We start from the raw sequence: 15360 nt of genomic DNA on the forward strand, positions 1-15360 counted from the left end.
TTTGGTATCAGTGTTATTAGGAGAAAGTTTTTTTAATGAACCAATCTCATATTTTTTTCTCCGTGGCTCCTGCAGCATAGCACATCAGTGACAGCGCACTACATATATTTTATACAAGCTCTCTTTGGGGATTATTTTGTGTGAGTTTGTTGTTGTTGACTGGGTGAAGTGCATAGCACGGCCATTTGTTTGTCAGGTGTAAAAGTAAGGGTGAAATTGCTGCTTTAATATAAATAAAGATGGCCGGAACAAGAGTATTCTGCTGTGTTTATTAACGAAATTTGGGCGTATACACAGAAGAAACGTCGTCAGAAAACGTAATTTTGCGTCCAAAATAGTATTCTCCGGTCTTTCTTCCCAAATGTATTGTCTGGTCCTCAGGTCAGGTATACTTTTCTACTCCGGGAAAAGTCGAGGCTGCCGCAGCCATATCTTTGTTGAAGTAGAAATAGCTAAATTAAAAGGACAGGCAAGTGATATTTGTCGAATGCATGTCCTCTAGATCATACGAAAGCCAGCGTTCTGATGAGCTAGAGGACATGCAAGAAATTTCCTCAAGGATTTTTTTTTAATAAACAGGCGGAAATAATTTTAATTTTGCACTAGACTTTGTGAAGTTTGAAAGGTGGCGCCGGCTGGTGTCAAAACGTGACCACTACCTTACGTGCCCACAAAACCCCGTCGGTTTCAATAAGCACTTTAAAAACCGCATAAAGGAATCAGAAAGACCGCGCATTATTGTTGTTTTGGTAGGGCATAAGCTTTGAAGCACCTCTTCTCATCTCACGTACAGTTAAAAGTATGTTGCCGCACGGCTCACTGCCACGATTGCCAGCATTCCTTGTGGCGGGCTACGTATGTCTGGTAGATCTAACAATTCTGATTTCAAATGTTCTATGGCGCTATCATCAAAACCGTTTCTGGTTAAAGTGTTTTAAGTGATGCCCTTTCATCTTCAATAGCGAAAATATACTCGACGAAAATCGGTTTTCTGTCCCTTTAAAAGAGAAAACCGTTTTTTCAATGCACTGCTGTGGTAATGGATAAAACATTTGGAATAAAGCGATTCGTTGCAACGAGGGCTTACTGAATTATCAGGGCGCCAGCGTTATGGGGCTACAACATGACCCGCATACGAATAGGCTTACACATACAAAGCTTATAGCAAACTAGCATTTTACAACACCACGCAGAGATAAAATTTTCGGAAATCAGTCTCCATTGGCTGCCGACGAAGAGGAAAAGTAATCTCTGCGGATAGAACACCAGTTGGAGCAGTGAGACAAGATCAGGAAAAATCTATAAGTGTCTTAATGGCATCCTTAAGCTACCAGTTACCGATGCGCGCCTGCTGGATAACTTTGTCGCAGTATCTTGATGGGAAACTCCAGCTTTCGTTCCGATGTCACATCACACGATGCATTGCAAATAAACCTGCATCACACAGTGTTCAACCATTAGGATATGGATATGCCGTCGTTACGCATACTTTTTGTGGTCGCAGCACCAGATATATGTGCTCTACAACAAATTGGCCTGTAGTGTGCGCACAGCCATCTCAGCAACTTACGGCTCCTCTGCACTTCTAACGTGTCTTCAGCGGCTGCACCCTGATCCCATACTGACTCATCCTATATTGATTTGACCATGATTAAAGCACCAACAGGAGAGTTACGGGTCAAGATCGAGTTGGTTGCGAGATTTCGTACCCATCGCTTCTGGAAGTTCTGCGTTGGAGGCGACGTTCTAAAAATATAATCATGTTTCACTGTGGATGATGCCAGTCGAGGACGCCAAAATTACGTTTCCGTAGGAAAGGAATGACATCCGATACGCGTTGATGCGCCAGGAAGTGAGTCCTCCTGGGCAGGCAAATTATGAAACAGTAAGAGCCACAGCCCCAGCATTCGCATTTTTGCTGGAACCATTGGGCCTCTTCGATTATCACTCCCGGATTGTCCGCGAACTGCCCGGGACACGATGCGGCGCTCGATTTTCCCCATGTATTTCTATGGAACTTTCGTTCCGAAGGCAGTCCGACGACTGCCTTCGGAATGTCACACGCCAGGGAATTCGGTTGTCCCCAAACATATACCACCTGTGGCTTCTACTGTTTCATTACGAGCTCCCCGGAACAGATGCCATTGGTCTTGGTGCTGACATCCACCGTCACTTGGTCAGCAGCCGGGCCTTGTAAGGTCTTCTCGCGCCTTCGGTTGGTGGCGTCAACTGGCGGGCGCTGAAGATGGGGCAGAGCCGCCTTCGCGCCTTTAGTGTCCTGGCCTTGCGCGCGAGGTCCAGGAAGGGCCGGGCGACTTCTTCGTACTCTCCGGTGGCCGCCGTTTCGTACAGTTCGCAATTCCACCGCTCGGCGAGCTCCGCGAGCTCGTGCGAGCTCACCGCCCGTGCCTGCGCCAAAGGGCAAAGCAAGCCACACAGTATTTTAGCCATTTATAATGCAGTAAACAAAATCTAACGCTGATGGAGGCGAAAAGCAAAAACATCCGTGTGTACGAAATTTCGGCGCACGTAAAACATCCCCAGGTCGTGAAAATTAATCCGTAGCCCTCCACTAAGGCGCGCCTCATCACCTGCGTTGCGTCGGCGCGTTAAACCCTACAATCAGACGATCAAATCTAACGCAATAAAAATTCTCCCATCCGTTCCCATACGCACGAAGCCAGATTTCCCTATCGTCAGATCTGTGCCTTCTCGGCACATGGTGTAACTTGTTCATCTCGCAACCACTATCCCTTTCGGCCCTGGTGGTGATCAATTGACGCCATCACCTAAAAGTTCCTCTTGCGCATAGAGAACGAAACCAAAACTGCTAGTTTTCTTGGGAATTGTTCTCCAATGATGCCTATGCTGCGATAGATATCACTTTTGTTTCCTTTTGGTGGAGCTGGACGCTACAAAGAAGAAGAAGCTCCAGTGAAGGCGAAATTGCGACACTAAGGCTGAAAAAAAATGACTGCTCGAGTTTTATTCCCAAGCTTCTAAATCTATAAATACGCGCACTACGACGCTCACTTTTTGTTTGTAGGATCATGGTTTAGCAACAGGTTTAGCAAAATATGCGAAAGCGATGTCTCTGCTCAGCATAAAAATCTTAATTGACAAATGTTCTAATTCATTGCCTCATTAATGAATGTGTCATTATTTGCACGCCCAACTGTATTCTTTGTTCGTGGGCTGATGGGACCCTAAATTTTAGGAAAACACAAAGAAAACATTGTTTTGCTTGAAATAAGAAAAATCAGGGTTGAAAAGGCTAGACTTGCATTCCGCAGCCAGCATTGCCAGCCTTGGCTACACCCGTGCATCACCTCCTGTATTCTTTCAACGCCAAACGCATCGCCCGATTTACAATGGAAGTGAGCGGGACGCCTAATTCGCCACATGTCGTAAGGTGGGGCCCCGAGATTAACCGGAATTCTCGGTCGTGTCCAAGATCGCAATTGAATTCGAGATCGGCTTGTCCCTGGTTGAAAAGGCAACCGATGTTTGACACCGTTAAAGTAGCCACGCCCTGGCCAGCAATAGGAACTTCGGCGCCACGGCCGAGCCCGTTTTTCTTACGTTACTACCTTCAACCACACGTCGCCCCAAGATTAACCGGTCACGTGGCTAAATCACTGGGAAGGCTAGCAATTCGGGAAGAGTGGCCGCAGTAGAAGAAAAGGCCGCTTGGGGCTGATGCTTTTGGCATGGAAAAATACGCGGACGTGATCCGTGTCATGTCCGCGTAGAGAACTTTAGGCTTAACGTCGCGGCAGATATTTCATCGTCGCTTGCACTAGTAGCGCTAATGGCGATCCCATGCACACTTTTTCCCACACTGTTACACCCTTTCAGCCATGTGTTGCTATTTTTTCGCCATGAATTTCGTTCTGGCGAGCAGCGACCAACTGTAGCCGCACCTGCCTGCGTCGTTCCCATTCGCGCCGTCTGCAGCCAATCCACTCATGGGCTCTGCGGACTAGTTCGGATATTGCACGCTTACAATATTTTGCAGACAGGAAGCTTTTATATTTGATGCAAACGATGCGACAGAATTTTCCAGCGCACTTTAAAACTGACATGTAATTATTCGTAAAACCTGCAGCTCATATGGTTTCGTGTAATGGCAACCACTCTCTGGAACTTTGTACAAGCCCATCTAAAATGCGAAACTGGATCATTGCTAAGTCTTTAAAAGAACGTTTTAGAGCAATCCGACGTGTTTTGTACTCTGCCTCCAACGTTGCTGGCAATAGTCGGGTTCGGCGATATCCATCTCCCTGCAGCATTGTTAACTCGTATCCCAAACGCATGAGCGCAAATCTAGCCTTCAGCTTCAATGTTAAAAAACCAGACACACGTGCGGGGAGCGATGCGAACCAACACCACGACCGTTATCACAGACTCACGAGAGGCATGCCGCAGCTCCATGTCGAGATGGGTGTCACCCGTGACGCTACGCATCCTGAAAAGCAAGACGCCGGACAGGAAGGTGGCAGTTGTGTGGACACCGGCCCACTCTTTCATGAGAGGCAACGAACACGCCCATCTCATGGCCAGAGATCTCGCCCACCAGGCCGCGGAGGAGACACCGGAACCCACGCCACTCAGAACCTTCCACGAAATTACCCAACACTGCAGGCTCAGTAGAAGAGCATTCCCGGCACCACACCCACAGCTCTCAAGGAACCAAGAAACCACACTCGGACTAATACAGACAAATACGTTTCCACATCCAGTCAAAATGCATGTGTTATTTCCCACACAATTCGACGCACAATGTTAATTCTGTACTAGACCAGGCACTCTACGGCACATAATATGGGAGTGTGTCAAGAACCCAGACCTGCCAGCCCCTTTTCCTTCCCCTACCCCAGAGCAGGGGGAGATACTGCTGTTCAGCTCCCTCCCTCAAGATCAACTTCTGCTGGTCGAGAGGGCCAGTCGAGCCGGGACGGCACATGGTTACCTGAAATGAGGAACCACCCCACCTAAACTTAGCTCAATAAAGAAGTTTTGTCTCTCTCTTTCAGCGCACGCGCTTTTTTCCTCTCCAAAACCGGCCCTGTGGCCTTGATGCACGTCGCTGACCGCTCCCAGACAGTAGGGAGTTTTAGAAGTCCGTCTGTTCCGTCGTATACGCAGTTACCGTGCTAACCGGGACCCTACTGCGCATGCGCACGCGGAAGGGCGAGGAGGCGCATACCACCATGACGAATGCACGGGCGTGTCGAGGGCTGGGCCCCGGAACTAATCCCCCTACCACGACAAATTCGCAAGTGCCCAGACGGGTCCCGGTCGACACGGTAACCACGTACAACACGGAACATACGGAGTGCTAAAACGAAAACGCGTGCGGAAACGCGTCGTTCCCGGTGCATGTGTCACTAGATAGTTTTAGCACTCCGTATGTTCTGTCGTTTACGTAGTTACCGTGTTGATCGGGACCCGTCTGGGCATTTGGCATGGTAGCGGGGATTAGTTCCGCGGGCCGACCCTCGCAATGCCCGTGCATTCGTCACAGTGTGGTGCGCCTTTTCGCCCTTCCTCCTCGCCCTTCCGCGCGCGCATGCGCAGTCGGACTTGCATGTAGGGAACTTGCACTTAGGGAACTCAAGTTGCGACAGTGACGGAAGGTTCTGGCATGCTGGGCGTGCGGTGTTTTGATGTGCTCTCTGCCTCTCTTAGGCAGGGTTGGTACGGTCTTGCGAACCAATACTCTTAGGCAATGTTGGTACCCTCTTGCGAACCAATACCTGGACGAGATCGCTCTTTGTGGCCGCAAGCGCCAGCGGTTTGCCGGGCGCGCTGTCCTCCAGCCAGCCGTGCATGATCTCTGCGGCGCGCACCGACTCGGGACAGGTCAGGGACACGACGATCAGGAAGCCGTCGCCCCAGGACAGCTCGCTGGCCTCGAGCCTGGACTGAGAAGGTGCAAAGCTCGGTACCCTCCAAGGGCGCTCTCGAACACTATTCGCCAGTTCTGTTCACTAACGCACAATTCATCGCTGGCAGCATTTTTCGCAAACGTGTGCAGCGCTAATGCTGACGCCGGTTGATTAGAAATCTACGAGAAGATACTCTGAAGCATCAGCAATTCGCAATTCAAAGTGCGGTAAGGGAATACCCTTGATACCACATGACTGAACAAGGTTATCCGAGGAAATAAAAGCTTTCTTTCCTCCATGTCACAGCACTTCGATTAATGTGGTGTTGTTGTTGGCCGAGGCATGGGGTAGTATAGCACTGGAAAACATTTATATTCTGCGTGGTGCGGGAAACGCATAAGGACATCACCCACCGCTTCAGGTGCCAACAAGATTACGGGTAAATTCTCAACGAAATTCCGATGATAGAGTCTCCAATTTTAGCCCGCCAGCCAGCGCGTGAGCAAGTGTGTCAACTTTTTAAACTTCAATGTGCGTAGATGAAATAAGCTAATGATTGGTACCCTAGAAACTTTTTTCTGACAGGAGAATTCTGATGAAATTAACCTATTGCCCTTTAAAATGACAAAGGCAATAACGCGAAGAATTATTACAATTCTAACATATTTTTACGCAACACAACACGCACATTCGCTCCTGTGAATTTAAAGCGCCTCACACGAGCGCGCTGTCTGCATACACAAAGGGCGGGTTAGTCAATACTTTCCAGACTAACACTGATTGGGGTTTGCTCGACATTTTTTTTTTTTCGATGTGCCTTCCTGGTACTCACTTTTCCCGCTGTGTCCATGAGGTTGATGCTCAGAGACTCGCCGTCATCGTCGATCGTGAAAGGGTACACGCTCACTGCACCGCACAGGAGAGAGGGCCGCAAATAAAAAAGAAGGCGAGATTGAGTCCAGTTACAAGGGGAGAAACTGGCGTTTAATTCAAATTCCGGCGACCAGAAGGGCCGGCGACCACATACCACCTCGAACTTTTCGATCGCTGCGCCGCCTGCCGCCGCTTCTCCGCGGCTTTTACGGGATAAGAACTCCGTGGCTGATAGGGGCTCATGCAGTATTTTGGTTCTCCCTCGCTTCTTTTTGACTTTCCGCGCCCTCAAAAGCTTGCTATGGTGACCTCTGTAAGCAAATAGTACGTTAAGGGCACTTCAAAAGCAGCTGCCTTGGCATAGTGCTCGAACGCCAACAAGAGCTACCCGAGGACCCGGTTCTGCGCGCTTCCTGGCCGCTGTTACGGGCGTCGACGACGGCCGCGGCATATTACCACTGTCCCCTCCGAATACCTCAGCACAAGTGAATTCTACTGTCGCCTCGTTTAGACCTGATACTGGAATAGTAAGAGGTTGATTTCGTTTTGCAGCGCCGACAACGAATTCGGCTTTGCTTCGAATATATACGTCGTAGAAAAATATGATTCGGGGATGTAATTACCCGATATCTGGCAATAACTTGTGCCTTTTATCGGAATATAAGCCACGCCAGAGTTTTAAGTATATTCAAACGCTGCACGTCGTTAAATTAATATGCGCCCACTCACGCCTTGCAGCAAGAACCGAGGAACGTTAATGAAACCACGGAAAAATAAATCGTCTGCAAGTCCAGAAGAAACAGAATAGCTCGTAAGGGAATGAAAAAAAACCAGTGCAGTTCCTGAAATGCTAAACACGTTCGTCTAAACTTAAGCCAGGTAGGACTCATGAGACCAACTATATGCGAAATGCACTTCTATTTCACGAGACATTGTGTAGGGGGACGGAGAAAGATGCCTAACTACCATTGTGTGTGAGTTCAGAGCGAAATCAAGGAATGAACGTTTTTATAATCGCTCACACAAGCTACGCGTTCACATTCCTTTTGTTTTTCGACTTCAACGAACAGCATGATCACCCAGCGGACGCATTATTTGAAGTATACAGGGTAGGAAGTTCACAACCGATAAAAGGTGCCGTTGGAAGGGTGGAGTATCTGATAAGGCCTCCTGATTTCAGTTTGCGCATGATTCTGCAGGCTCCCTCTGTCAAATGCTTCGAAGAAACGTTTAGTCGCAGACGCGGGTTACTCTGTAAGCCCGTCGCCGCACTGCTCGCGGAAGATATATGCAGGAGACGATGAATATCTCCGGGCGCTCATACACGACAAGACGACCCAGCATTAATTTTTTTGTCATGTGCTGATCCCCGAGTATAATTTTGCATTATCCGTCGTACTTCTTTCGTAGAGTGTTCGTGAAATTTATGCCACATTGGCATATCCAGGGTAGTTATCAATATCTGAGGTATGATATTGGCAAGCGTAATTGACCTTCTGTCAGGTAGAGTGTTCCGCTAGATTATGTAAGCGCACAAAACCGATTTACATCGTAGTGTACAGCCGTAGCAAGACCATCTGAGGAAACGCTGCTTACGGAGACGCTGTAAGTAAATTTCAAGGCAGTGGAACTACAATCAGCTCCATGCATATGCCGGTTTCGCAAAGCCGGCCTGTGACACGCACCTGGCGCTGTTAGAGAACAAATGTACCACACTAGGATCGCGTCAGAAGCGTTTACATTCTCGTAAATACACCACATTTGCGAAAATACTGCCTGCTCCACATTAATATGTATTTCGAAGGCATGAAAACGGTAAATCTCAGTCGTGAACTTGCCGCGAAAGTAGCGGCGACAGTGGGGAGCGAGCCGGAGCCTCCCGCGGCTGCTTTCAAAACGGGCCGCTAGGGGCGCTTCAGTGGCGCCCAATACAGGCAGCGCTCGAGGCGTATGGAAGGCTTGTGGCACCACGCGTCCATACGTGAATTCCCGCGCGTAATGCCAACCAAACACTTCTGGATCCGAAAACTCTGCTTAATCGAATTAACCTGTCCAATCCCAGAACAGCGACGCAGCTCTTGCTGACGTCCGGCGTAAGCCTTGGTCACAGCTCCAAAAGAAGGCGCCCTACACTAAGGAGGTCGGGAAAAATGAAGTTTAATACCTCCACTCCTTGCTATCGACCCACCTCGATGTGCCATAGTGGTGAAATGTAGTACAAAAAAACAACACGGGGACGAAAAGGATACACACGGACAAGCGCTAACTTCCAACTGATTCTTTATTCACTAACTGAAAATATATATGCATTTGCCTTTGCAGGAACAATAAAAACAGGAAACAAAACAGGGGGGAAATGCTGACAAAGAGCGAAGACGCAAAACACGCACCAATTTTTTTTTTAAACAAAGCTTTCTACCTTTACCAGCCAACGGTTCTTTCGCGGGGTGCGGGACAATGAACTCCAAGCACGGCGGAGGCGTCGTTGGGGGAGGGGTTGAACGGAGGGTTTTACTCACGGAGCACACTGTAGATGGCGCGGCGAATTTTCCCAGCGTTCCCCGCGCCGAGGTGTCTGCTCGCCGGCGGGCGCGTCAGCGGTTCGGCTTTGTCGTCTGCTTTAACAACGGTTGTTTTGGGCCTGTTTTGGCTCAGCTTCGCGTCCATTGCGCGCTTTCTTCGCACAGCTTGATTAACTTGTTCGACAGCACCTCCTGGATAACCCGGACCCAACGGAATTAAGTGGTCGTACGGCAAAGATAAGTTAAGGATTTGTTTGAAGGGTGGGAAAACAAAATGTAGAGATCACATACAGACATCTGGCCACTAGAGAAACGCTACCTTTTGCGCCCTGCTTGCCACGAATGGAACTCCGTTTTCTAAATTGATGAATACCAATTCGGTTGTGTTTTAAGAGGTATTACAAAAGGCGGAAGGAGCAACTGGTCCTGATAAATAGCGATTATAAAAGTTCCCTCAACTTTCTCGCAGTTCTCGAACTTACTAAACTATTTAGTCTTAATCGGCATAAATGGGAATCACTAAGCTCACACGCCGAATTGTTTCGGTGTCTGCGCTTGTGTCGAGCGGTGGTGTAGCCCCGAGCTAGCACATCAGGATGGCTAGGTTCCGCTGTCTCACCCTTCGAAAGACGTCCCTCTCCGTTTTCTTTCTGTCGACGCACGGCCGGGCTACGGCGGCGGCGTCCTCCGCTCTAGCCCGGCCGTGGCCGACGCTACTGCGTTCGAGACCCCGCCCTCCGAATTCCAAGAAACGGCTGGCAGAATCCCTGGTTTCACTCTTTGTAGACCCACGTGTGTGAATTCAAGTGACGTCGCATGGGCAATTGTTGTGGGTGTCGTTTAAAGTTTTGCTTTCCAACCACCTTCACAGCGTGGATCGGAGCCAATTTTTTGACAATCACAGTGGCCCGTCGCGCATGGCCCCACACTGCAAGAAATGCATTTTTTTTAGCGATGGGCCACTGTGATTGCCAAAAAAATTGGCGCGTGTTTTGTGTCTTCGATCTTTCTTTGTCAGCATTTTTCCCCTTTTTTGTTTCCTGTTTTTATTGTTCCTGCAAAGGCAAATGCATATATTACGTGAATAAGGAATCAGTTGGAAGTTAGCGCTTGTCCGTGTGTATCCTTTTCGTTCCCGGGCTGTTTTTTTTCTGCCCTACATATCGCCACTATGAATTACCAACTAGCCCAGTCAACAGCTTTACTAAGTCTATATGCCAGCCGGATGGCCTTTCTGAAAATGTTAGCTGCAATAATATGTGCGGAAAAGTACAAGGCGGAGGAGAGTGCTAGGAAATTGGAGTTTAGTGAACATCTCATTAAAATTAAACGTAAGGCCCGCATTGCTATATTTTGTGAACTATACAGTCGAATGGACAGGAGAGAGGGGATTAAAAACAACATGGTACTCATACTATGTTATAGACAGTACCTCGGAACGTAATCAGAAGTACAGTCGCGTGCGATTCGAAAACAATCGCCGCGCGTCGACCGACCACGACGACAAAGCCCCCTCGCGGCTTCTTTTACTGCGCCTGGTTAAGTCAGTAGTATCACCTCTATGCCTGGTTCCTAGTTTGCGCAATATTCTCTCCCCCGGTCGCTGTTAATTCAAGCAGTCATCACTCCCGCGGCAAAACAAATGACCCTTTCCTCTTGTTTAACACGAGACAGTTTTATTCGCGGATACATGGAGATTTCTCTGACGTCATATCCGTCACGGAAGTGACGCCAGTACAACGAAGCAAGCGGCCTGTAAAACGTACACCCCTGCACACAAGGTCTTCTTGCGGGGAAGCTACCTTTAGTACTAAAAAGTGCGTTATACTTAGGGTTGCTCGTTTTCGGGTTTTATATTAAGTGTTTTATGGCGCGATACCCCAAGATTTAACTGACGTCACATCCGCCACTGAAATGGCGCCAACACACCTTTGCCGAAGCGACCAGCCAGCAGGACGTCGCTCGTCAAGCACACCCACAAGTCAGTCGCCGACTTAAAAATCATGCTCAGCCGCAGATTCCGCTGCAGATTTCACTTGCGTGTTTTACCGATTCCTATGACAGAGGAATCAACCACAGTTTTTTTTTATCGCTTACGCAGCGACGACGTTCCACTTGTCGTAGCTGGCTTACTATCAGGGGGAGTTATGACTGCTTGATGGAACAGCGACCGGGAGAGAGGAGAATGCATAAACTAGGTCCCAGGCGCGCCGCAAACGCCGCGCCGGGGCGTTATCGTCTTTGTTGGTCGAAGCTCGCGCGATTACCTTCAAATCGCACGCGAATGTACGAGTATATGTACTTGAACAGCTCACCCAGGCTCGGGTCGTACTCGTGAATGAAGCGACGGGTCAGGAGGCGGACGATCAGAGCTGCAAATATGAAACAGAAACACCATTAGTGTAAGCAGATAATTGAGTTGACATGCGGCCAGCTGCCGAGCTAGGGCAGTAAACAAACGCAAACGAAGAGGGGTGAAATCAGGAGGGAGCATTGGCGGATCCAGAGAGGGGGTCCGGATGTCCTGACCCCCCCCCCCTTTAATTCCTTTTTTTTCGGAACCAAAACCCCGAAGATGACCCCTCAGGTCGTAGTAAAGGTCTACTTGATGATTTTTTTCATTTTGGTGTATTTAATTCTGCGTTTCCAAAATTTCGGTGACTACGCTCCTCGTCCTCCTCCTTATCATCATCATCATCATCAACAGCAACACTGATAGAAGCTCACCCCCCCCCCCCCCCTCAGGAAAAACCTGGATCCACCCCTGCGAGGGAGAAGGGAGTCACGCTACACTATTCGCCGCGAGGTCGACATGTAGGGGGCAGCAGCGTCGCGCTGCTAGTGTGGATGCTCCGCTGAGCTGCCCGGGAGAATGCGCACTGTGGGCGCGCTTCGCGCCTTTTTCGCGCCGTATGTGCGCACCACAGGCGCAGACAAGAGTGGTATGTTGTAGTTAGGTTCCTCAACTTTCAATGTATAGCATGGGAGCGGCAATAAGTTTTCATCAGAACGCCAAAAAAGCGGCGACCCATCGCGAATCTCAGAACGGCCGCAATAATGACATGAACTTGTACGCCATGGCTCGTAGCAAGCTCGATCTTTCCAGACTATGGCTTTGAGCCTTCAATAAAAACATAAATAGAAACAAATCAGGAAGCCCCGATCTCTGAATTCTCTGAATTTAGTTTACTACAGCAGTTTCAATCACTTTCACTGGTAGCATGACGCATTCTTGCATTTGTGGGATGCCCTGAAGTATAACACCACCTAACTGCCCAGACGTTTTTTTCTAACAGCTTACGATATTTTTTGTGTGTTCGGAACGCAAAAAATAACTGAATTTTAACAAGCGCAGAAATATAAATGCAACCGTTCTAACAGGTCTTTTGCGCGTAGCTTTAGTTAAATGAAATTTTAGCGACTCTGAAGGCAGGTTCGATGAATCGGTGTCGGATAACTTATTTAATGCTTTCGTCGCAAGTGAACTTGCGAATGAAATTGCTAACACACGCAGTACAATCAACATTTCATGTTTAGCTAGACTTACGAAGTGACAAGCTCGTTTACAGTGTGTGAACCAAGCTTCTGGGACCTCACAGTGAGCACAGTTTTCCGTTACGGGTGCACTGTTGACCATTTGCGTCCCTTTTAAAATCGAACAAGTGCCTAGAACAGCGAGATGTGTTTGCATTCTTGCGTGTGTTTGCTTACGAACCATAAGGATGGCAAATGAATTTGCCCTGTTGCAGATGCAGTAAAACGTTTCTTTTTATTTCTCGTTACGAAACAGAGCAACGGTTTCCCGGTAACTACTTTGTGTTGTAAACTGAACCTCGTTTTTGTCTTGGCATTTAATTCTTGAGGATTGGTTTAAAAAGGCCCGGATAAATGTTTTCTGTGCATTTCGTTTTTTTTTTTTTTCGGGGGAGGTGGAGAGGGTCTGCCAACGTTCTAAGCGCAGCAAGAAGAAAACGCATGTAACGCGAAAAGCCAAAAGCTGCAGTATTACTAGCAATTGAAAGTATACGCTAGGCGTCATGTTCCGTAGCGGTGAAAAATCAGTATTTCAACAAGTAGACGCCAGTATTTTCCCAACTGATTAAGCGCCCTTTTGGCCCGAGATTGTCCAGGAATTGTGGCTCGCCTTTTTCAAATTTGTATTGAACGCGAGCATTGTGGGTAAAAGACCCAGCGAGTCATGGCACACACCCTCCACACATGTGGGCAACAACGTGCATTATATTGCGGGATTTTATTACACATAATATTATGCATTGTATTACTATACATGCATCACATTATTACTATTATGCATTATATTACGCGACAGTGTAATCCTTTACACTTAGGTCCACCTTAAGATTTTAAAACGTGACCGTATTAGGCATTTGGTTACGCTGAGAAGCACATCTTTGGACAAGGAAATTCAAGTCGGGATTTGAAAATGGGATATTTAAAAAATGACACACGAAATGCCACAGGACAGGCGAAAACTCACAACTGCTTAATTTTACCGAGAAATCCACCCGAAATAATATTGCGCATCCACAGAAACGCATTTAAAATAATAAGAAAAATTAGCAACGCAGTATAAGCAACGACTCTCCAAAAACGGTATTTCTTTTCGGAAAGGTACGGGAAGAATTCGATCACACAGGCGCTAGCGGGTGTAAAATACGTCCCCGGTAATGTATGGGTGATAGCGCCCAGTTCGTGTGCAGTGTAATTGTTTTTGTTTGTTTGTTTGTTCTTTCTATAAGGACACAACGCAGTTTTACAAGGGCGTGGCAAATGCACGGGTATGCACAGGTCTTCTCGCTTCTTACCGCTTCGGGTATTAAACTTTCATCCTTTAAATAACCACCACGCCACCTTCAAAAAACACCCTTTGACGTTCCCGAAACGGCAGACGACTGCACTCCTTAGTAAGAAAAGTGCAATGTGTCGAAGCAATGTTTATAGCACGTTCCACACTCAAGCGGTGGCCACGGCGAGGATGTTTCGTGGAATTAAACCAGCTCAGTAACCCGCAACGGCCGCTGATTATTGCGTCTCTACAGGAAATGCGTAAGCAGAGGTAACTATGTCATTGCTTACCGCGAAACATGTGCACATATTGGTTGTTTTATCATGTGCAGCACGAGTCCTGCGCCGCGCACAACGTGAACGAGCAGATGACGCAAGAGCGCCATTCACACTAGGAGCGGTTCGTCCCGCCGCCGCCAGGGGCCGACTGTGCTCGATCTCGGGGCGAATACCTACACACACCTTTCTCTGTTTTTTATTTTTTTGTCACCATCGTAATTTCCAATGGTCATTACCCGTAACCGTGCCAATGGACATTTCTTTCCAGTACCGGTCCTCCTAATGGCCGCCACGGCGAACTAAACATGGCAGTAAGGCACGCCCCCAAAAATGTCGGGCTTTCGGAGAACTCGTGCAGAAAATATTCCGGCCCTGCAGCCCCTCCCGCACCCAGCCGTCACCCGTGCCTTTCACATGAACGTCATGGTAGCAGGCACACGTTCATGCGACTAACCTGCAGTGGTCGAAGCGCCCCTTTTCCTTTACTTTTTTTTTTCATTTTCGTTACTTCCTCACTGGCAGCCATGTGGTCAGCCTCAAACATTTTTGCCCCTTTCTATTCTATCCCCCCTACCCTTCCTTTGAAAGCCTTTTATTGTGTGCACGGACGAACTCACTTCGAACTTTCGAAAAAGAGGAAATAAAAATGTTCAGCCCTAAGGAGCATAACCGCCCCCTCCCTCCCCCCTGGCAGCAAGCTGATGTGGCGCCCTTTTGTTTATTTCACCCGCGGGGCTACTGCCAAAAATGGCGGACCGGCAGCACGCGCATGACTAGATATCGTTACTGGATCGACCATTCCCCTGGGAATGGGTACGTGCCAGAAAATGTAATCATCATCATCATCATTATCAGCACCGTCGTCATAATCTCGTGAAGCCGGTTTCTTTATTTCCTCCAAGGAGTAAAAACCACCCCAACACGGGATCCTGGAGCTCGTTCGCGACTTCGTGCGTTTGCGGGGGCAAGTGATGTCCTACGGTAGCGGA

General features: G+C 48.3%; 1 protein-coding gene across 5 annotated transcripts in view; it reads right to left on the reverse strand.

Annotated features, from left to right (window-relative positions):
- Positions 1-222: 222 nt before the first annotated feature.
- LOC144142904 (ras-related and estrogen-regulated growth inhibitor-like) overlaps positions 223-15360 on the reverse strand; it is a 52884-nt gene continuing 37746 nt past the window's right edge. The window contains exons 2-6 of one of the 5 annotated variants that reach the window (XM_077674736.1): positions 11602-11658; positions 9284-9478; positions 6724-6797; positions 5760-5922; positions 223-2409 (exon numbers count right to left, since the gene is read on the reverse strand). In XM_077674736.1, the coding sequence (XP_077530862.1) occupies positions 2108-2409; positions 5760-5922; positions 6724-6797; positions 9284-9478; positions 11602-11658 (791 nt within the window). In that variant the 3' untranslated portion in view covers positions 223-2107. Of the gene's footprint in view, positions 2410-5759; positions 5928-6723; positions 6798-9283; positions 9479-11601; positions 11659-15360 lie in introns of all 5 variants that reach the window. The other 4 variants (XM_077674738.1, XM_077674739.1, XM_077674740.1 and 1 more) reach the window with 4 other exon arrangements.

This window comes from Haemaphysalis longicornis, unplaced genomic scaffold, assembly GCF_048455015.1.
Source record: "Haemaphysalis longicornis isolate Haplotype H1 unplaced genomic scaffold, Haemaphysalis longicornis Haplotype H1 scaffold_6, whole genome shotgun sequence".
In the NCBI taxonomy this organism is placed as follows: Eukaryota; Metazoa; Arthropoda; class Arachnida; order Ixodida; family Ixodidae; genus Haemaphysalis; species Haemaphysalis longicornis.